Source organism: Carcharhinus amblyrhynchos, chromosome 7 (assembly GCF_965287045.1).
Source record: "Carcharhinus amblyrhynchos chromosome 7, sCarAmb.v2.hapA, whole genome shotgun sequence".
In the NCBI taxonomy this organism is placed as follows: domain Eukaryota; kingdom Metazoa; phylum Chordata; class Chondrichthyes; order Carcharhiniformes; family Carcharhinidae; genus Carcharhinus; species Carcharhinus amblyrhynchos.
Genome location: NC_137330.1, coordinates 21,797,340 through 21,820,999, shown reverse-complemented (window position 1 = coordinate 21,820,999; position 23,660 = coordinate 21,797,340). Strand labels below are relative to the sequence as shown.

The 23,660-nt window shown below is 42.3% G+C and overlaps 1 protein-coding gene across 1 annotated transcript in view; it reads left to right on the top strand.

The window, feature by feature from the left end:
* Window positions 1-23,660, top strand: part of eloal (elongin A, like) — a 66,527-nt gene that overhangs the window by 17,380 nt on the left and 25,487 nt on the right. The window contains exons 4-6 of the mRNA XM_080193241.1: window positions 2,399-3,326; window positions 8,959-9,064; window positions 23,287-23,445. Of these exons, the coding sequence (XP_080049367.1) occupies window positions 2,399-3,326; window positions 8,959-9,064; window positions 23,287-23,445 (1,193 nt within the window). The remainder of the gene's footprint in view (window positions 1-2,398; window positions 3,327-8,958; window positions 9,065-23,286; window positions 23,446-23,660) is intronic.

The following is a 23,660-nucleotide window of genomic DNA, read 5'->3' as shown; positions in this document are numbered from 1 at the left end:
ACTGGATCAAAAGTTGGTTTAGTAAAGCAAAGGGTAATGGTCCATGGATGCCCTTACAAATGGTAAGTTGTTTTAAGTGATTTATTACAGGGTTTGGTGTTGGGACCCTTGCTGCTTGTGTTACGTGTTAATGATTTATGGTGAGGCCACAACTGGAATATTGTATGCAGTTTTGATCACCATAGTACTGGAAGGATGTAATTGCTCTGGAAAGAGTGCAGAGGACGTTTAAAAGAACGTTACCAGGGCTGGAGAAATATAGCTATGAGAAGAGATTAGATAGGTTGGGGTTATTTTCCTCAGAACAAAGAAGGCTGAGGGATGGCTCGATAGAGATGTACAAAATAATAAGTCACTTCCCAAATGGCAATATAGTGTATAGTTGTGTACCATTTTGGGACAGATTTAGTGGTCTTATTCAGGCTGGGCCATGGTAAAAGTCATTCTTGCGCAGTAGGAGTTATTCTAGGATTGCGCTTGTAGGCACATTGTTGAATCCGAGTTTATGGAATGTTTCTCTGCCTGTAACTGTTCTTTGACCTTGAAGCACTTGAAATGGGAAAAGTGTTTATTTCTCCCCAGTGTAACTTGTATCAGTTTCATCTTCCTCAATAAATTTGAAACAAATGTTTTCAAGGACTTTGTTTCCCGTGTAATAGTTAAAATATGTCCCTGTGAACCCCAGAAATATTGGCTGAGCGACAGAAATCTGCTATAATTTAGAATTAAATTGACATAATATTAGATGGGGATGTATAATTGGCTTCAACATCCCTAGGCGAGGGAATGGAAATAATCATTGGGTTTCCTGCTTTTGATAATACAGGGATCTCTGAATAATTAAGTGCATCTCATCAGGGTGCTGGGTTGATGGATTTGGTTCAATTGTGATAGTTTCCAAAATCAAACTGCATGCTTCATGCCCAAAGAATGTTCAGCTGTGCAACCCTGGATGAGTAGCAATGTCTGGGGAGTTGTAACCCAACCATGAGTCTTAAGGTGAGAAAGGTTAAAGGCAAATTTGAAGGAAATCTACTTCTGGCGTCTGGTGCTGGCATAAAACCCTGCCACAGTGAGTACAATATAATCCGATCAAGAGCTCTCCTGTGCACTGGTCCAAATTTTGTTTCCCACACCAACTATCCCCATGTTCTTCCTAACTAATACTAATTCAGAATTGAATTTAATTTTTGTCACTTTTTTAAAAAAAATTTCCCACACATTGGTTTGAACAGATCCAAACTTATTTTCATTTGGTATTTGCACAATGGACAGATTTGAGTTGAATTTAACTCGCATTTCAGAGATGAACACTGTGTCCCATTGCACCACCAGTTCCTGAATTGATTTAATTATTTTTCCTTAAGATGTACTAATCAGAAGAGCTGTTGCTCTGGTTCTATATTAAATGTGAGGAAACACAATTGCTTATTCTTGATTCTGATTGCTTACTACTCATTCAGTCTTGGATATGGTAGAGTAATAACTAACTACGTGGAAATGGAGATGATGAATTAAGCATACAGAGACTTAATTTTACTCATATTGCAGAGGGACCTGGGTGTCCTTGTGCAGGATTCTCAAGAAGTTGGTTTGCAGGTACAGCAGGTAATTAAGAAGGCAAATGGAATTTTGTCCTTCATTGCTAGAGGGATGGAGTTTAAAAACCAACCAGATTATGTTGCAGCTGTATAAGGTGCTGATGAGGCCACACCTGGAGTACTGTGTACAGTTTTGGTCTCCTTACTTGAGAAAGGATATACAGGCACTGGAGGGTGCGCAGAGGAGATTCACTAGGTTGATTCCGGAGTTGAGAGGGTTGGCTCATGAGCAGAGACTGAGTGGACTGGAGCTATACTCATTGGAATTCAGAAGAATGAGGGGGGGTCTTATAGAAACATATAAGCTTATGAAGGGAACAGATAAGATAGAAGCAGAGAAGTTGTTTCCACTGGTGGATGAAACTAGAACTTGGGGGCATAGCCTCAAAATAATGTGAAGCAGATTTAGGACTGAGTTGAGGAGGAACTTCTTCACACAAAGAGTTGTGAATCTGTGGAATTCCCTGCCCCGTGAAGCAGTTGGGGCTACCTCATTGAATGTTTTAAAGGCAAGGATAGATAAATTTTTGAACACTAAAGGAATTATGGGTTATGGTGAGTGGGCAGGTTAGTCGAGCTGAGTCATGATCTTATTGAAGGGCGCAGCAGGCTCAAGGGGCCAGATGGCCTGCTCCTAGCTGTTATGTTCTTATTTTGTGTATATTGTACACGCTCAAGGCTTTTCATGCACCAGGATCTGTTGTGAACACATTATTGTTATGAGGTTATTTTTGTGAGGTTTTTCTCTTTTCAGTTAGTTGTTTAAATTATATTGGAATGTTTTATTTTTGTTTTAGGAATAGCAGTGAGCAAAATGAGAAGAGCAGTAATAATGACCATGGCCGTTTTGGGAAAAAGCAAAATATGGACAAATCTGTGCTGTCCTGGCATAAAGAGACGTCGCAACTGACTGATGTGAATAAGTTTGCTAAACTCTTAAATGAGGAAGGAAGTCCACAAAATTCAGATGGTGTTACATCTAATCAGCGACCTCCCAAGCTCAATCTTAATAAGTTAAAGGCCAGTGAACCCAAAACTTCATGGAGGGAAAGCAGAAATGATACTCACACATCAAAAGATCAACTGTTGCCTAAAAAGGTTCAGAAACACAAAAAATCTAAATCTTCCGATAAGGATCAAAATAACTTTTCTGGAAAAGACAAAAAGTCTACCAGTGGCTGTCAAATGAAAAAGTTGATTGCAGACCAACAGGAGAAGAAGTCTTCACTGGAAAGCTGCGCTACATCCTCCATTGTGAGTCCGAAAAATCCCCTCTCCATAAAGGGAACCAGTGAAAATGGTGAAAAGAATAAAAGAAAATCCATGGATGAAACACAAAATTCTAAATTATCTGGCAAGATGCAGAAATGGTCTTCAAAGGACAAAGAGAGCTCTGGACAAGACAAATCGCAGGACGTGCTCTGTATGACTAAGAGTGTTAAGGCCTGCCAAGTTGAAGATCGATCTGGATTTGAAAATGAAGAGTTTGAAAAACCAACAATGACTTTTGAATCATATCTAAATTATGAGGAACCAAAAAGAAAAGCAAAAAAACCCCACACAAATAAGAATTCATCTATTCTGGGAAAACACAAGGATTCTAAGTTGATCACGATAAAAAAGGAGAATGTTGAATCTCCTAGTAAGGAAAGCAATAAAGTGAGGAACGTAGACCGAAGAGAGCAACGTAAGGAAGATATTTGGCTTGGAACACCAAATAAAAAGGTATCTTTTCAAAATAAACTAAGCTTTGGAGGAAAAAGGAAAGAAGCAAAATTGATTTTTTTTATTTATTGTCACGTATTAGTAAACAGTAAAAAGTACTGTACATAGGGAAGGAAAGGAGAGAGTGCAGAATGTAATGTTAAAGTTATAGCTAGGGTGTAGAGAAAGAACTACTTAATATGAGGTAGTTCCATTCAAAAGTCTGCTGGAAAGAAGTTGTTCTTGAGTCAGGTAGTACATATCCTCAGACTTTTGTATCTTTCTTTTGACGGAAGAAGATGGAAGAAAGTATGTCCTGAGTGTGTGGGGTCTTTATTATGTTAGCTGCTTTTCCAAGGCAATGGGAAGTGTAAACAGAGTCAATGGATGGGAGGCTGGTTTGTGTGTTAGACTAGGCTTCGTTCACAACCCTTTGTAGTTTTTTGCAGTCTTTGGACATAGCAGGAACCATACCAAGATAGAACCAGAAAGAATGCTTTCTATGGTCCATCTGTAAAAGTTGGTGAGAGTCGAGCGGACATGCCAAACTTCCTTAGCCTCCTGCGAAAGTAGAGGTGTTGGTGAGCTTTCTTAACTATGGCTTTGGCATGGAGGAACCAGGGCATATTAGCGACCTGGACAGCTAGAAACTTGAAGCTCTCAACCATTTCCACTTTATCCCCGTTGATGTAGGTAATAGCATGCCCTCCACTATGTTTCCTGAAGTTGATGACTATCTCCTTCATTTTGTTGACGTTAAGGGAGAGAATATTGTCATTGCACCAGTTCACCAGATTCTCTATCTCTTTCCCATACACCGCCTCATTGTTGGAGATCTGACCCACTATAGTGGTACCATTGGGAAACTTGAAAATTGAGTTGGAGGGGAATTTGGCCATACCGTCATAGGTGAGTGTGGAGTATAGTAGGTGGCTGAGCACACAGCCTTGTGGGACACCTGTGTTGAGGATAACCATGGAGGAGGTGGTGTTGTCTATTCTGAGGGGTTTAAGGGGCAAACAATAGAGAATAGAGGCAAGAAAGGATGGCCACTATCTGTATAGATGTGACACTGACCAGGATTGACCAATATCAAAAGAGTAAAGAACATTTGCAAATGTGAACTTATCCAGCAAAGTTTCTATTTGTATCTGGAATGCTGGATAGTTAGAATTGAATAGTGGAGCCGAAGCTTGATGGGCCGAGTGGCCTACTCCTCGTCATATGTTAGGTAGAAACAATGTTTGGAGAGGTAGAGAAAAGCAATCTTGTGGAATGAAGCTATGCCTCTGATCAACTACATTAAGATGCTGAATTTCAAAATTTGGCCCACTTGCAAATAGACTCCTGTATAAAAGTAAAAAAGCCCAAAAATTAATTAAATTAATATATCCACACAGATGGCATTTACTGAGCGCTGAGAGAAATTGAGCACTCGTGAAGCTTTAATCTGTGAGCAAGCTCTGGATATTTGCCTGTTAGAAGTCTCACAACACCAGGTTAAAGTCCAACAGGTTTATTTGGTAGTAAACGCCACTAGGTTTCAGAGCGCTGCTCCTTCGTCACTCACCTGACTAACTTTGAAGTTGCATCCAAAGTAAACTATTTTTTTCTGTTTATTCTTTCATCTTCTATCTAATCCTCCTCGGAGTTGCTTGCTAGATCATTTCAGAGACAAGTTAAGAGACAGCCATGTTCCTTGGGTCTTCAGTCACACAGATAAACCAGACAAGGTCGGGATCCAGATTTCCTTTACTGAAAGACATTTAGTAGACCGGGTGGATCGATGGTTTCATGGTCACCATTACTTAGACTAGCTGTTGTGGTGGGATTTGAACCGGTGCCCCAAATCCTGGGCCTCTGGATTACTACTCCAGTAATGTTACCACTACATCACCATCTCCTCCTTTTGTGCCAGACTTGAAGGTATTTTTTTAATCCAGCTCAATGTATTCAACTGCCATCATGCAGTTCTAAAAATTTGATTTCAGGTTTTGAAATCTGAAAATGAAATGTTGGTACAGTTTAGTCAGTAAATAAGCGATCATTGAATCGTCAGTAAAACAAAAAAAAATCTGTCTACAGACTTTACCCAGCCTGGTCTACATGCAACTCCAGTCCAACTAATTGACTTTAACCAACCTCTCTGCAACCACCTTGCAAATAATTTGGTTATGTAGAACTGCCACAAAGAACAATTATTTTAAAAAAATACATAAATTGGTATTCTTAAAAGGATTATGCAGCAGTCGAATAAGATGGTTCACCACTTCAGGGCGACTGGGGATAAGTAATAAATACTGGCCTTGCCATCACTGGCCACATTCAGAAGAAAATACATTTTAAAAACAAAAGCTGCAATAGTCTCAGTTAGAACTACACTGTTCTTACTGCAGAAATTCTGAGCAAAGAAATTTCATCTCGCATGCTAAATTTATGACCCCAAGACACCATCTTCCCCAATAGAGAATCACTATATTAAAAGATTTCCTGATTTTTAAAATCTCCATTGAATCTCCTCTGGTCCTTTTTCTGCTCAAGATTCCAGTATTTTTCCTATCATTAAGTGTAGCCTGACTCTATCCTTTTCAACTTATGCTGTGCTGTCTGTGCCTTTCATGTTTTACAGGATGCCCAAACTGTATGCAGTATTCTAACCATAAATTAATCTTTGCCTGATACAAATTGATCACCCCTCTTTAATTCTATTCCCATGGCTATGAATCCCAATATTAGCTTCTACAGTTTTATTTTGTACTTCATTGGCTGTGAAGTGCTTTTAGATGTCCTGAAATCATGATGAAAAGATTTTCTTTGTATCTACCTATACATGCAATTTCCTTGAGTTATGTATTTTGAACCCTGAGGTCTGCGTAGTCATCACTGCGATCAATCATCAACTTCAGCTGCTTCTTCAATGACCCTTCCGCTATTGTAAGGTCAGGGTTGTGTGATTGCACCATCCTCAGATTCTGAAGCAGTTTGTGGCTGTGTGCAACAAGACCTGGACGTATTCAGGCTTGGGCTTACAAGTGCTTGCAGAGTAACATTGTCTGGCACCTTTGATCATCACAAAGAGAGAAAATCAAACCATCTACCCTTGACATTCAATGAGACATTACCATTGCTACAATCAGCATGTTGGGGGATCAAGAAAAGAATGGGGAAACTACTCAAATGATGTTTAAGTAGCTAGAGTAGAGACAAAAATGTCTGGGAATGACTGTACACTTGGCACTTGTCCAGATTAGTTATTGCAGACTGGACTTCAAAACGTCAAATGCAATGCCAAGCTATTTGGCCAGATCAAAGTCAGAATCTGCTGTAAGTGCTCAACCAGAACGAGATGCAAGCCAGAAAGCTGATTCTGAATGTCAGTGCAGAGAAATTCAACTCTTCAAACTTGAAGTTAGGTGATATACTGTATTCCAACGAGCTCTTAGAAATATCTAAATTATGGAGTACAATAGAACTGAGAAATACAGAGTACCAGTTAAAATTGAAAGAAGTAAATGCAAGGAAAGAAAACATCATTTAAAAACTGATCAGAGAAGTTAGGCTTAGTGTAAGGAAGCATTTTGTTACAGGAGGAATGATTTCTGAGTGGAGACAGAAATTATGGTGAAGCTGGGACAGGATGAACAGGGTGAATCAAAGAACCCCCCTCGTACATAATTGTCTTTCTTTGACGGGCAGCGTGGCATGGTGGTTAGCACTGCTATCTCTCAGCGCCAGGGACCCAGGTTCGATTCCCAGCTTAGGTCACTGTCTGTGTGGAGTTTACACATGGGTTTCCTCCGGGTGCTCCGGCTTTCTCCCACAGTTCAAAGATGTTCTGGTCACCTCAGTACAAGAAGGATGTGGAAGCTACTGAAAGGGTGCAGAGGAGATTTACAAGGATGTTGCCTGGATTGGGTGGCATGCCTTATGAGGATAAGTTGAGGGAGCTCGGTCTTTTCTCCCTGGAGAGACGAAGGATGAAAGGTGACCTGATAGAGGTTTATAAGATGTTGAGAGGTATAAATAGGGTGGACTTTCAGAGGCTATTTCCCAGGGCTGAAATGGTCGCTACGAGAGCACACAGGTTTAAGGTGCTGGGGAGTAGGTACAAAGGAAATGTCGGGGTAAGATTTTCACTGAGGGCGGTGAGTGAGTGGAATCGGCTGCTGTCGGTGGTGGTGGAGGTGAACTCGTTGGGGTCTTTTAAGAGACTTCTGGGTGAGTATATTGGATTTAATGGGATTGAGGGTTATAGATAGGGATATGATTGGTGCAACTTGTGTGCCGAAGGGCTTGTTTGTGCTGTTATGTTCTCTGTGTTAATTTGATTGGCCATGCTAAATTGCCCCTTAGTGTCAGGGGACTATCTAGGGTAAATGCATGGGGTTGTGAGGATGGGGCATGGGTGGGATTGTGGTCTTTGCAGACTTGATGGGCCAAATAGCTTCCTTTTTGCATTGTGGGATTCTATGAAGGTGAAATCTGAGAATACTTACAAAGGTGAGATTTTAATATATGGATTTACAGAAGTTATTTGATGTTTCACATAAAGTTTGAAAATTATGATGTATTTCAGATGAAGGCAGTTATATAAATGAAGACTGCTTAGGAATAGTGGAATCCCTATGATTTTATGTGCAGAAGGAGACCATTTGACCCATCAAGTTTGCAGCAGCTGTTTGACAGAGTCTTGTCAGGCGACCCCCAATCCTCATAACCCTGCACATTCACCATAGCCAATCCACCTAACCTGTCCATCTCTGGGAGGAAACCAGAACACTTGGAGGAAACCCACACAGCATTGGGGAGAACAGGTGAACTCCATGCAGGCAGTCACCTGAGGCTGGAATCGACCCTAGGTCCCTGGTGCTGTGAGACAGCAGTGCTAACCATTTGTCTTGTACAAACAACTATAGGGAAAGATTGATGTTCCACATGAGTGCATGTGGCCAGGAATTTGGAACAAGACGCTGCTTTTTTACTTCTGTTTTACCATTTATGTAAATGATCTGGACATAGGCCCAGAAGGAAGATATTGAAACCTAAAAGATACAAAAATTAGGTGACATAATTGAGCAGTGCGGAGAAATAATGTAATTCAATGTTGATAAATGTGAGATGATCCTTGTTTGGGGAGAACAAAAGTGAAAGGGAAGTGATATTCTCTATAAAGCCATTGATTGGAAAGTGGAATTATTGGATAAGTGTTTGTTTGGAATTAAGAAACATTTTTGAGCGGGCAAGATATTGTGACTTTTGGTGACTATCTAGCACCAGCCAAAATGAGCTGATTTGACCAACTTGTCCTACATTTTCTAGGATTCAGTCTGTACTTCAGGATGGTGTCATTTGGATGCTGGATACCACAATGTTCACCATCTTTCCCTTGCTGCTTTCAACTTCTGTCACTTGTTTCATATTCTTGTTTCACTGTAACCAAGTTGAATATTCACCTGCTCCTTTCTCTTTGCTGAATTGCTCTTTGCCAATTTTTGTATAACAGCAACAATAGGAAATAATATAAAATGTTCTGTGCACTCTTTTTTTTTTCCCCATTTGAAAAATTTTCTCCTTGGACGTTTCAGAGTTTTATTGTTCTATTAATAAATGAACAATCCAGTTGATTTTACTTGGTTTCTTTTATATTCTACAGGGGAAAATTGATATAAATACTTTGCTAGATATCCCATTGCCCAAATTTCTACCAGATGTTACTGATATGCCTTCTGATAGCCCACCTACATCTCCCATCAAGAAATGTAAGTGAATCTCAAACATTTTAGGAGAGTATTTTTCTGTTATTACTGTTTTCCTTTCGTGGTAATCTTTCCAGTATCTACATTATCTAGCTTTAAAGACTGATGTCTCCCACGATACTCGTAGATTGATATCGGTGAGTGTTCAGAAAGGTTCAGTGATGCTGGACCAGGCACTGTGCCTTCTTCCTACTGTAGTGGCAAACCGGGCCTCCATTCCTGAACTTTACCATGGTTAGAGATCAGAAACTTTTTTTTTTGGTGCAGTTTATATGATCCTGCTGGATACTTGTGTCATGCTCTGGATTGATTCAGAGAAAGATCATAATTGTTCAAGTGTAATGCCAACTACAAACGCTTTGGTACAATGACAACTGACTGGTCACCTCAGGCTGTATGTAAGAATGATGTAACTAACGTTATGGAGCTCTTTGCAATAACAAAGTTAAAAAATAAGAAACTCCTCAAAACCTGCGGCGTTTCAGTTATTTGGGCCAGCTGCAAGTAGGTCAGTAGGCAGTGTTATTAAGGCACAGTGTAACAGAGGGCTGTCTAATCGGATGAAGTTGGTTTGCAGTTCAAATGCATTTATAGGGTGAATGACCTGCTAAAGCACAGCTGGTTACAGCGAGCTGGAATTAGAATGAAGACTTTTTAAAAATGGGAATTTTATTGACTGGGAATTATTCTATCTGCTCATTGACGCAGAGGTGAGCAGCTCACAAAAGTAAATCCGTGACCTTAAAAGGGTTTCATATCATTATGCACGGCAACCAGCATTATTGACAAGAAGGGGATGTACTGTTGGGATGAGCTGCATGTGAACCTGACTGGAGCCACAGTCCAAGAACAAATGGGACAGCAGAACAGAATTTAAACTGATACAGCGGAAGGTGGCGCTTCTGAGTAGAAGCAATAGTCCATGCCTTCTCATTCTCAATCCTTCTACCAATGGGAGCAGATTTTCCCCCAGTCACCTTTTGTTCAGACTACTCATCCTATAAATCTCATCTCAACTGTCTCTGCTCCAAGAAAAGCAGTTCCAATTTCTCCAGTCAATCTACTTAATTGAAGTTCCTTGTCTACCATTACATATTTCCCAAAGAATGGCATATAGAACTGGATGCAATACTCCAGTTCAGTCTGAACAGCATTTTACACAAGTTTAACATACCCTCCTTGCTCTTGCCCTCTATGCTCCTGTTGATTATAGCAGAGTAAACTATGGGCTTTATTTACTGCTCTCAACCTGTACTGGCACTTCTAATGATTTAAGTGCACATGCACCCAAGTTCCTCTGCTCCTGTGTGTCTTTCACTGTTATACCCTTCATTTTTTAATTCTGTCTGGGATCTTCCCACTGAAATGAATCATTTCACTCTTCTCGGCATTGAATTTTATCTGCCAGTTGTCCATGCATTGTGCCAATTTGTTCACACAATCTTCCTTGCAATTCACGATGCTTCTGAATTTCAAATAATCAGCAAACTTTGAAATTATGCCCCTGTACACCAAGATCTAGGTCATTAATACATGTCAGGAAAGGTAGGGCTCCCAACAGTGACACCTAGGGAACTCCCACGACAAACGTTCTTCCTATTTGAAATATATCCACTAGCTCCCATTCTGTTTTCTCTCGCTCAGCAAATTTTGTATCCATGTTGTTGTTATCCTTTTTCTAAGCTAAATTTTGCTCAAGTCTGTAGTGTGGCACTGTAGCAAATGCCTTCAGGAAGACCATACCCCACATCAACAGTATTACCCTTATCTATCCTCCTGCCTGTTAGTTAAACATTATTTATCTTTAATTAAAGCAGCCTGTATTTGTTAATTAGCCCTCCCTTGAGCAAATCAGTGGCACAGTGGTATTGTCACTAGGCTACAATCCAGAGAACCAGGGTAATGCTCTGTGGGGCCAGGTTCGAATCTTGTCACTGTAGGTTGTGGAGTTTGAAGTCAATAATAATCTGGAATGAATGATACCTCTGAAACCTTTGATTTTTAAAAACCCACCTGGTTCACTAATGTCCTTTTTAAGGAAAGGAATCTGCCAAGTCTCTGTGGTCTGGCCTAGATGTGACTGAGATAGCCTAGGAAGACGCTTTGTTTCAAATGATCGACCACCCAGCTTCAAACTAGGAATCAACAAAAAGCAAACTTAGCCCTGTCAATTCTCAAAATTTTCCTTTACTAACATCTGGCAGCTTGTGCCGTAATTGGGAGAGCCATCTCACAGACAAGTCAAGCAACAGCCTAACATAGTCACATTCATGAAAGCAAATTTTGCAGATACTGTCCCAGGCACCACCATCCCACCAATAGGACACACCCAGCAGACATTGCAGCACAGTGGTATACTGTCGAGAGGGAGTTGCACCGTGAGACTTCAACATCGACTCAATGACCTTACTTTCACCATGGGGTCAGAAATGGGGGCGTTCACTGATATTCAGCACTACTCATGACTGCTTGGATACTGAAGCAGTCCCATGTCCAAATGCAGCAAGACCGAGACAATAGTCCAGATTTGGGCTGACAATTAGCAAGTAACATTCATGTCACACAAGTGCCAGTCACTGACCATCTTGAACACGAGGAAATCTGATAATCACCCTTGACATTCAGTTACATTACCATTCCTGAATCCCCCAACATCAACAACCTGGAGTTACCATTGACCAGAAACTAAACTGGACTAGCCATAAAAGCTCTGTGGTTGTTGGAGGAAACATTTGAAATTCTCCAGTCCCTTAGCATCATCCCTGAGTTTAAGGAAGACTGAAAAATTATGACCAGTGGTTCTGCAATTTCCATTCTCGCTTCATTGCATTCCTGGTGTCTTATCAGCAGATACACTTAACAGTACTAACACCTCCTTATCAATCTTCTATTGTCTGAACCACCTCCTCTTTCACTAATCTGATCAGCATCTTTGTTCTTAGTGAAGATGGATTCAAAGTATTGTTACAAACCCCAGTTACTACTGGACAAGAAAATTCCAGTATGGAATCCTAGCTCAAAATACTATAACATTTTAGAGTCAGAGGTTTACAACATAGAAACAGACCCTTCGGCCCAATTTGTTCTTGCTGCCCTTTTTTTTAAACCACTAAACTAGTCCCAATTGCCCGCGTTTTGACCATACCCTCCTCTAGCCATCTTATCCGTGTAACTGACTAAACACTTTTTAAAAGACAAAATTGTACTGCCTCTACTACTACTACTTCTGGCAGCTTGTCCCAGACATTCACCATTCTCTGTGCGGGGATAAAAAAACTACCTCTTTGGACCCTTTGGTATCTCCCCCCCCGCTCACCTTAAACCTATGCCCTCTAGTTTTATACCTACATTTGGGAAAATATATTGACTTCCTAGCTGATCTACGCCCCTCATTATTTTATAGACCTCTATAAGATCATGCCTCATCCTCCTACTTCCAGAGAAAAAAAAGTCCCAGTCTATCCAGCCTCTTCTTTATAACCCAATTCATCAAGCCCTGGTAGCTTTGTAGTAAATCTTTTCTGCACTTTTTCTAGTTTAGTAATTTCCTTTCTATAATAAGGTGATCAAAACTGCACACGGTATTCCAAGTGTGGCCTTACCAATGTCTTGTACAACTTCAAGACATCCCAACTCCTGTATTCAGTGTTCTGACCAATGAACTCTACATGTTGAATGCCTTCTTCACCACCCTGTCCACCTGTGACTCCACTTTCAAGGAACAATGAACATGTATCTTAGATCTCTTTTGTTCTGTAACTCTCCCCAGTGCTCTACCATTAACCTGAGTAAGTCCTGCCCTGGTTCAGTCTATCAAAATGCATCACCTCGCATTTATCTGAATTAAACTCCATCTGCCATGCATCAGCCCACTGGCTGTGGTATGGTTCTATGGCCCAATTGATCAAGATCCCATTGCAATTGTCAATAACCTTCATTGACCGCTATGTCACCAATCTTGGTGTCATCTGCAACTTACTAACCATGCCTCCTAAATTCTCATCCAAATCATTAATATAAATGACAGATAACAGTGGACCCAGCACTGATTCCTGAGGCACACTGCTGGTCACTGGCCTCCAGTTTGGAAAATAACCCTCTACAACCATCTTCTGTCTTCTGTCATTCAGCTATGTTACCCTGCATCCCCTAAGGTTAAACCTTGCGCATCAACCTAGCATGCGATACCTGTCGCGGGCCTTGGTGAGCCCACGTAGGCAACATCAACTGCGCTGTCCTCATCGACCTCTTTTGGTTACCCCTAAAAAAAACTTAATCAAATTTGTGAGACGTCATTTTCCACACTCTGTTTTAGAAAATTGGTTTATAACAAAAAAAAACATAAGTTTGATAATACAGCACTCCTTTACTTACACTCCCTGCCCTGCTTCACAAATGTATACAGGTTTCAAACCTAATACCCACTCTGAAACCAAATGGCTGATGCTACTTGATCAATTTTCCGTGGATCGATCTCTCAATTCCCCCAGCTGATTATCATATGAAGGTTTCCCAAACTCCATTCCCCAGAAGACACACTTTAAAACCTTCTTTCAAACAATGCTTTCCATCAGCTGGTTCTGTAATGTCCATGTAAAATTGTATCTCTACACCTTTCCTACTAGTTGGTGGCCTACAGATTATGCTGAGCAATTGAACAGCTTTTATCCTTTAAATTTAGCCATGTAGATTCTGTCCTTGATCCCTCTAGGACATTCTCTTTCTCCAGCACTGCAATATTCCCCTTAATCAATTTGACCATCCCTTGCCCTTTTTCTTTCCTTTCACAGATTTAAGGTGCGGGGAGGCAAGTACAGAAGTGATGTTAGGGGTAAGTTTTTCACTCAGAGGGTGGTGAGTGAATGGAATCGGCTGCCGTCAGTGGTGGTGGAGGCGAACTCGCTGGGGTCTTTTAAAAGACTTCTGGATGAGTATATGGGATTTAATGGGATTGGGGGTTATAGATAGGTCTATGGATTGGTAGGTGTTGATGTGATCGGCGCAACTCGTGGGCCGAGGGGCCTGTTTGTGCTGTAGTGTTCTATGTTCTATGTTCCTACGCACCTTGTAACCAGGAATATTTAATGCCCTGCCCTTCTTTGAGCCAGCTCTTTGTAAGAGCTACAATGTCATATCTGCACTTGCAACTCACTAATTTTATTTACCACACCCATGCATTAACCGTGATTTAGACTTGATTGCTATCTCCCTTACATTGAACTTACCTAATAACTTGCACCATTTCTTATTGTAGTACTGTCTTTCTCTCCTAATTTACTGCACACCTTGATATTCTGCTCTGATATTACCTTTTGCCAAGTTAGTTTAAACCTTCCCCAGTAGCAGCAGCAAATTCAAGGAATTCAGTCATGGCTCTATTTCGATGTATTCTATCCGGCCGTTACAGGTCCCATCTTTCCCAAAGCTGGCCACAATGTCCCAGGAAGCTAAAGCCTTCTGCCCTGTACCATCTTTCCAGCCAAAAAATTCATCTGCTTTATCCTTCTGTTTCCAAACTTGCTTATGAGAGTATTCTGGAGATTACTATTTTGAGTACTGCTTGCTAGGTAGCCCCCTAATTCTGACTTTACATTTACAGCTGCAGAAACACGTGTCTATTCCCCTAATTAGCAAATCTCCTTTCACTGTTGTTCTTTCTAACTTCTTTCTGCCCTGCTGTACAGCTGTGCCATGGACTTGGTTCTGGCTGCATTCTCCAGATGATCCATATGCCTCATCAGTATTCAGAAGTGAGTACTCATTGAACAGTAGGATAAGAACATAAGAAATAGGAGCAGGAGTAGGCCATCTAGCCCTTTGAGCCTGCCCCGCCATTCAATAAGATCATGGCTGATCTGTCGTGGCTCAGTTCCACATTCCCGCCCTCTCCCCTTAACCCTTAATCCCCCCGCTTATCAAAAACCCATCAACCCGCGTCTTAAAAATATTTAGCGAGGCAGAGAATTCCAGAGATTCACCACTCTTTGAGTGAAGAAGTTCCTCCTCAACTCCGTTCTAAATTGACCACAATTCGGTTACGTTCACCTTAGTGATGGGAAGGGATAGGCATGAACCTCGGGTCAGTAGTTTTAGCTGGGGTAAGGGTAATTATGAGGCTATTAGGAGTGAATTAGGAAGCATAGATTGGACTAGGAGATTATAGGGACTGGGAACGTCCGAAATGTGGAGTTTTTTCAAGGAGCAGCTACTGCGAGTCCTTGATAGGTATGTCCCTGTCAGGCATGGAGGAATTGGTAGATCTAGGGAACCGTGGTGCACTAAAAGAGTTGAGTCGATGGTTAAAAAGAAAAAGGAGGCTTATGTTCGGATGAGATTTGAGGGCTCAGGTAGTGCACTAGAAAGCTTTAGATTGGCTAGGAGGGAGTTGAAGAGGGAGTTAAGAAGGGCTAAAAGAGGACATGAGAAGACTTTGGCTGATAGGATTAAGGAGAATCCTAAGGCGTTCTATAGGTATGTCAGGAACAGAAGGTTGGTCAGGGCAAGATTAGGGCCAGTTACAGACAGCAGAGGGAAGTTGTGTGTGGAACCGGAGGAGATTGGAGAAGCACTGAACCAATATTTCTCTTCGGTGTTCACGCAGGGGGACATGAATATAGCTGAGGAGAACACTGGGTTGCAGGGGTGTAAAATAGACAGTATTACGGTTGATAAGGGGGATGTGCTGGATATTCTTGAGGGGCTGAAAATAGATAAGTCCCCTGGTCCGGATGGGATCTACCCTAGGATTCTCTGGGAGGCTAGAGAGGTGATTGCAGAGCCTCTGGCTCTGATCTTCAGGTCGTCATTGGTCTCTGGTGTAGTCCCGGAGGATTGGAGGATAGCGAATGTTGTCCCATTGTTTAAGAAGGGGAACAGAGACTTTGCTGGGAATTATAGACCGGTGAGTCTTACTTCTGTTGTGGGCAAGGTTTTAGAAAAAATTATTAGGGATAGGATTTATAGTTATTTGGAGTGTAATGAATTGATTAGAAATAGTCAGCATGGTTTTGTAGCGGGTAGGTCGTGCCTTACTCACCTTATTGAGTTTTTTGAGAAGGTGACCAAAGAGGTGGATGGGGGCAAAGCAGTTGACGTGGTATATATGGATTTTAGTAAGGCGTTTGATAAGGTTCACCATGGTAGGCTTCTGCAGAAAATGCAGATGTATGGGATTGTGGGTAATCTAGGGAGTTGGATCAGGAATTGGCTATCAGATAGGAGACAGAGGGTGGTGGTTGATGGTAAATATTCATCATGGAGTTCGGTTACGAGTGGTGTGCCTCAGGGATCTGTTTTGGGGCCACTGTTGTTTGTAATCTTTATTAATGATCTGGATGAGGGTATAGTTGGGTGGATTAGTAAATTTGCTGATGACACCAAAGTCGGAGGTGTGGTAGATTGTGAGGAAGGGTGTCGTAGTCTGCAGGGAGACTTAGGTTGCAGAGCTGGGCCAAGGGGTGGCGGATGGAATTTAATGCGGAGAAGTGTGAGGTAATTCACTTTGGTAGGAGCAACAGATGTGTCGAGTATAGGGCTAACGGGAGGACTTTGAATAGTGTGGATGAACAGAGGGATCTAGGTGTATGTGTACATAGATCCCTGAAAGTTGGGAATCAAGTAGATAAGGTTGTTAAGAAGGCGTACGGTGTCTTGGCGTTTATTGGTAGGGGGATTGAATTTAGGAGTCGCAGCGTAATGTTGCAACTGTACACTTCTCTGGTGCGGCCGCACTTGGAGTACTGTGTGCAGTTCTGGTCCCCACATTACAAGAAGGATGTGGAGGCTTTGGAGAGGGTGCAGAGGAGGTTTACTAGGATGTTGCCCGGTATGGTGGGGAGGTCCTATGAGGAGAGACTGAGGGATTTAGGGTTGTTTTCGTTGGAAAGAAGGCGGCTAAGAGGGGATCTTATTGAAACATATAAGATGATTAGAGGTTTAGATAGGGTGGATAGTGATAGCCTTTTTCCTCGGATGGAGAAAGCTAGCATGAGGGGGCATGGCTTTCAATTAAGGGGGGGTAGCTACAGGACGGATGTCAGGGGTAGGTTCTTTACTCAGCGGGTGGTGAGGGATTGGAATGCCCTGCCTGCTGCAGTTGTAAATGCGCCTAGTTTGGGGGCATTTAAGAGATCTATGGATAGGTTTATGGACGAAAAGGGATTGGTATAGGCTAGTGGGTCATTGTTTTTGTAACTGGTCGGCGCAACATCGTGGGCCGAAGGGCCTGTTCTGCGCTGTAATGTTCTATGTTTCTATGTAAACCGCCCCCCCTTTATCTTGAGACTGTGCCCCCTAGTCCTACTGTCCTTTCTGAGCGGGAAGAGTCTCTCCACCTCTATCCTATCCATCCCATTCATCATCTTATACGTCTCAATGAGATCTCCCCTCATTCTTCTAAACTCTAACGAGTACAAGCCTAGTTTATTCAGCCTCTCCTCATAGCTCAAGCCCCTCAACTCCGGTATCAGCCTAGTAAACTGTTTGTCATTTTCATAAATGACCTAGATGAGGAAGTGGAGGGATGGGTTAGTAAGTTCGCTGATGACACGAAGGTCGGTGGTGTTGTGGATGGTCTGGAAGGATGTCAAAAGTTGCAGCAGGACATAAATAGGATGCAGGACTGGGCGGAGAAGTGGCAGATGGACTTCAACACAGATAAATGTGTAGTCGTCCATTTTGGCAGAACCAATGGGATGAACGAGTACACTATCAAGGGCAGGAGTCTTAGTAGTGTTGAAGAGCAGAAGGATCTTGGGGTCCGTGTCCACAGGACTCTTAAATCGGCCTCGCAGGTGGAGGATGTGGTCAAGAAGGCGTATGGTGTACTGGCCTTCAATAATCGAGGGATTGAGTTTAGGAATTGGGAGGTAATGCTGCAACTTTATAAGACCCTTGTCAGGCCTCATTTGGAGTACTGTGCACAGTTCTGGTCGCCTCACTATAGAAAGGATATAGAAGCTATTGAAAGGGTACAGAGGAGATTTACAAGGATGTTGCCTGGACTGGGAGGCATGCCTTGTGAAGTTAGGTTGAGGGAGCTGGGACTCTTTTCCCTGGAGAGACGAAGGTTGAGAGGCGACCTGATAGAAGTTTATAAAATGTTGAGTGGAATAGATAGGGTGGATTCTCAGAGGCTATTTCCCTGGGTTGAAATGGTCGCTACGAGAGGACACAGATTGAAGGTACGGGGAGGCAAGTACAGAAGTGATGTTAGGGGTAAGTTTTTCACTCAGAGGGTGGTGAGTGAATGGAATCGGCTGCCGTCAGTGGTGGTGGAGGCGAACTCGCTGGGGTCTTTTAAAAGACTTCTGGATGAGTATATGGAATTTAATGGGATTAGGGGTTATAGATAGGTCTATAGATTGGTAGGTGTTGATGTGATCGGCGCAACTTGTGGGCCGAAGGGCCTGTTTGTGCTGTAGTGTTCTATGTTCTAAACCTCCTCTGCACTCCCTCCAAGGCCAAAATATCCTTGCGTAGGTATGGCGACCAAAACTGCACACAGTACTCCAGCTGCGGCCTCACCAATGCCCTATACAGCCGCAGCAAGACCTCCCTACTTTTATATTCAATCCCCCTCGCTATGAAGGCCAGCATCCCATTCGCCTTCCTGACAACCTGCTGCACCTGCAGGCTGGGTTTTTGCGACTCATGCACAAGGACCCCGAGGTCCCTCTGCACCGTCGCCTGCTGCCCCAAGGATGCACTTGGGGAACTGCTGCACTACCTGTCTGGTTCCTCTTACTATTTTGTAGTCACCTATTCTCCCTCTCCCCACATACGGTGATGGAGTGACCACATTTGCAAACGTGCCATCCGAGAATCCTGGAGTTTCCGTATAGCAGAGGACGTACGCTTTAGAGGTCCGAGCAGCCTTGCCATCACTTTATCTGTTGGATAATAAACCTTGATACAACTAATAAATTTCAAAATAAGATTGGACTCAAAAGCTACTCCCTTTCTAGTTTTGGCTTAGAATTGATCCCAAACTTTGGAGAAGGGAAGACTCTGCAGTAATATTCATTAGCCACTCACCTCGTGACTTTCTTATGATGTCACTGATTTCTTTTTTTAAGAAAATATCTTTAATGAGAAGGAGATAAATGTGAAAACAATAGAACAGGTGTAGTTGGAAACTTGATGCTTTAATATTGACTGGGGGGGGGGGAAAAAGTGCAAAAAGCAGATGGGGTGTAAAATTCCAACAATATGGACAAGACAGTTTTCCTAATTATTATATTACTAGCCCACCAAGAAATGCAGCTGTGCTGCATCCAGTTCTGAGGAATGGCAAGGGCAAATGGAATATGTTACAATGGGAGAGTTTCTGGAGAACAGTTGTCACAAAATTAGGTTTAACTTGTTATAGCAAAGACCAATGGAATGAATAGCCAACTGGAAAAGAGACACTCTCTCATTAATTTTAAGAAGGGACCTAGCGCACGTACACTGAAAAAAGGATTGGACAAGAAAATGTAAATGAGCGATTGCATACCTTCAAGATGGAAATAGGTCAGGTACAGCCCAAGCACATTTCTGTAAGTTGGAAAGACAGGGCATCCAAAGCTCAGGCACCCTTGACAACAAAGGAAAAAGTGGTTAAAATAAAACGGGAGGAGTTTTATGATGTAGCAATACAGAATATAATCAAAAACCAGGCAAAATATAGTGTGCGGGGCAATTGAAAAAGAAACCAAGAAGGGAAAATGGGAAAAAGGAGTATGAAGAAAAAACTAGCAGCTAACATAAACAAGAACCCAAAAATCTATAAAAGGATAGCTAAAGAATGGTGGTGGCAGATCATGGTCAAAAAGAGGGATTCTTTAAAGATAAAGGATTTAACTGATGTACTGAATGAGAACTTCAGCAATCTTGGAGGATGAAGACAATGTTGATATAAGAGGGAGCTGAGATATTGGCTAGGGTACAAAATATAGACTGGAATTTTACTAATGTCCCAGCCAGTTTGAAAAAGTGGAGAAGGATAAACTGGCAACTACAGGTCAATTACGTCCAATGCCAATGGTGGGAAAATGACTGGAGACCATTGTCAAGGACAAAAATAACAAAGTGAGAGAGAGGGTTGATGAAGTTTTGCAATAAATGTATCAATGTTCTTTCAAAAGGCATTAGACACAGTACCTTACTAAAGCATATGATATAATGGCACAAACTTAGCTGAGGAATAAGAGGGTAGAGGTTATTGGTGAACTGATGGTTCTCTGACTGGAAAGAAATACAGTAAGAAATCTCACAACACCAGGTTAAAGGCCAAGCAAGACTGTACGTTTAAAACTTGATTATCTGTGAAGACTCATATTCCAACCATTATCTTAGTTTATGCCCATATATATGCCCTGTTTGTGAACACAACTCCCACTCATCTGATGAAGGGGCAAAGCTTGTGGCTTGTGTTACCAAATAAACCTGTTGGACTTTAACCAGGTGTTGAGACTTCTTACTGTGCTTACCCCAGTCCAATGCTGGCATCTCCACATCATGGAAAGAAATAAGTAGTGGTCAGAGTCAGAACCAAACCGTTTTTGTTGTGCATAAGTGATGGGGAGTACTGTTTTGAGGTCTCCAAATGATTTAAAATTTGGCAAAGTAGTGAAGGGCTAAGGGCAGATATCAGAAGTTCATAGACCGGCAGAAATGGAGCAAGTGCTATTTAATGAAGATAAATGTCAGGTGATACAATTTGGGAGAAATAACATGAAGATGCACTGTAAGCTAAAGGATAAAAGCAGAGGGATTTGGAGATGCATGTTAACAAATCTTGGACAGTGACAGGACAAGTTGAAAAAGTAGTTGAGAGAGCATTGTGGCACTTGGCTTTGTAAATAGGAACATTGAGTGCTAGGAAAAGGAAATTGACCTGGCACAAAGGAAGATGGCTGTGGTTGTTGGACAGATGTCAAACATCTGTCCCAGAACACCACTGCAGAAGTTTCTCAGGATAGAGTCTAGACCCAACCATCTTCAGGTATTGCACGCCTTCATAATAACATCAGAAGTTGGGATGTTTGTGGATGACTGGACAATGTTTACACCCTTTTGTGACTCCTCAGATACTGAAGCAACGCATGTCTAAATTCAACAAGACCTGGACAATATCCAGAAGCTGCTCAAAGGCAAGCAATCCTGTGTCAAGTAACTCTCTTGAAATGGCCCTAGAAATAGTGGATGCATTGACCATTTTTCAGCATTCTATAGGTTCTGGAAGAGTTTCAATGGATTGGAGGGTAGCTAATTTAACCCCACTTTTCTTTAAAAAAAAGGCGGGAGAGAGAAAACAGAAATTATAGACTGGTTAGCCTGACATCGGTGGTGGGGAAAATGCTGGAGTCAATTATTACGGACAACTCAGCATTTGGAAAGCGGTGACAAGATCGGTCCAAGTCAGCATAGATTCACTAAAGAAAAATCATGCTTGACTAATTTTCTCAACATCTTGAAGATGTGATCAGTAGAGTGGACAAGGGTGAACCAGTGGATGTTGTTTATCTGGACTTTCAAAAGGCTTTTGACAAGCTCCCACTCGAGATTAGTGAGCAAAATTAAAGCTCGTGATATTGGAGGTAATATATTAGAACATAAGAACATAAGAATTAGGAGCAGGAGTAGGCCATCTAGCCCTTCGAGCCTGCCCCGCCATTCAATAAGATCATGGCTGATCTGTCGCTGCTCAGTTCCACTTTCCCGCTTTCTTCCCATAACCCTTAATCCCCTCTCTTATCAAAAACCCATCAACCCGCGTCTTAAAAATATTTAGCGAGGCAGCCTCCACCACTTCAACGGGCAGAGAATTCCAGAGATTCACCACCCTTTGAGTGAAGAAGTTCCTCCTCAACTCCATTCTAAACCGCCCCCCTTTTATCTTGAGGCTGTGCCCCCTAGTCCTACTGTCTTTTTTGAGCGGGAAGAGTCTCTCCACCTCTATCCTATCCATCCCATTCATCATCTTATACGTCTCAATGAGATCTCCCCTCATTCTTCTAAACTCTAACGAGTACAAGCCTAGTTTATTCAGCCTCTCATAGCTCAACCCCCTCAACTCCGGTATCAGCCTAGTAAACCTCCTCTGCACTCCCTCCAAGGCCAAAATATCTTTGCGCAGGTGCGGCGCCCAAAACTGCACACAGTACTCCAGCTGCGGCCTCACCAATGCCCTATACAGCTGCAGCAAGACCTCCCTACTTTTATATTCAATCCCCCTCGCTATGAAGGCCAGCATCCCATTCGCCTTCCTGACTACCTGCTGCACCTGCAAGCTGGGTTTTTGCGACTCGTGCACAAGGACCCCGAGGTCCCTCTGCACCGTCGCCTGCTGCAGTTTTTCGCCACGTAAGTAATAGTCCTTCCTACCATTATTCCTACCAAAGTGGACCACCTCACACTTGCCAACATTAAATTCCATTTGCCATTTCCTGGCCCATTCGCCCAGCCTATCTAGATCCTTCTGCAGACTCTCCACACCCTCCGCACAATTTGCCGTTCCCCCAATCTTGGTGTCATCAGCAAATTTCGACACCCTACACTCGGTTCCCTCCTCCAGATCATCTATATAAATGGTAAAAAAGAGAACTGGTTAGCAGGCAGGAAGCAGAGAGTAGGAATAAACAAATCCTTTTCCAAGTGGCAGGCAGTGACCAGTGGGTACCATAGAAAATCTGGCTGAGGCAAGGCTTATTCCTTGTGAAATCATTGGAGCTTGATTATCCCACCCCCCCCCCCCCCCCCCCCCCCAACCAACCATCCCTGCCCTGCCCTGCCACCCCACCCAAACCTGGATGGCCAGTCCCAATTTGCTGTACTCCCTCCCTCTGCCTGCGATCTCTATGCAGAGTGGCAGCAGGACCCCCACCCTCACCTAATAGGCTATGCCCCCTTGTCACTGCCTGATGCCCCATGGGGAAAGGAAAAGGAGCAACTATTTAGACTTAAAAACACAATTACTACAGTAAAAAGGAATTCACTGTGTAATAAAGTAGTTAGTTTTTAAAAAAGTTAAAGTAAGAAATAGTGAAGAATGCACAAGTCTGGTGAGAATTGTCTGTGGACCTCCTTGCTAATGATGTTGCCAGCAGTGTTATGTATAAACACGAATGGGTAATTGATCAGTGGAACATGCTCCCTTGGGTGAATGAGACCTGTAGCTTAATCAGTTAAAGGTAATTTTCTGCATCTGAAACTGACTTTCTTTTTCTCTTTTTTACTTATAGCATCAGCAACACCCAACGTCTCTGATAGTACCGTGGAGTTTACTGGTCAGAGATTACACTGTAAAATGCAAGTGTACTCTGGCTCAAAAACAAGAAATATTTTGAAGATGATGTCTCTGTATGAGCAGTGCATTCGAGTCCTCCAGAACAACATTGATTGTAAGGAATTGGGAAAATGTAACTTCTTTCATTTTCTTTTTGTACACAGATGGCACGGGAGAAATACTAAAGATGCAAATTGTATGTCACTTTTATTAGAAGCCTCATTTTAAACAATTGGAAACTTTTCTTCTCTGCATAGAATGTGATCAGGAAAACGGATAATCACATATTTCTTGTCTTGGAACAGCGTGGCTCTATAACAGACAAGACCG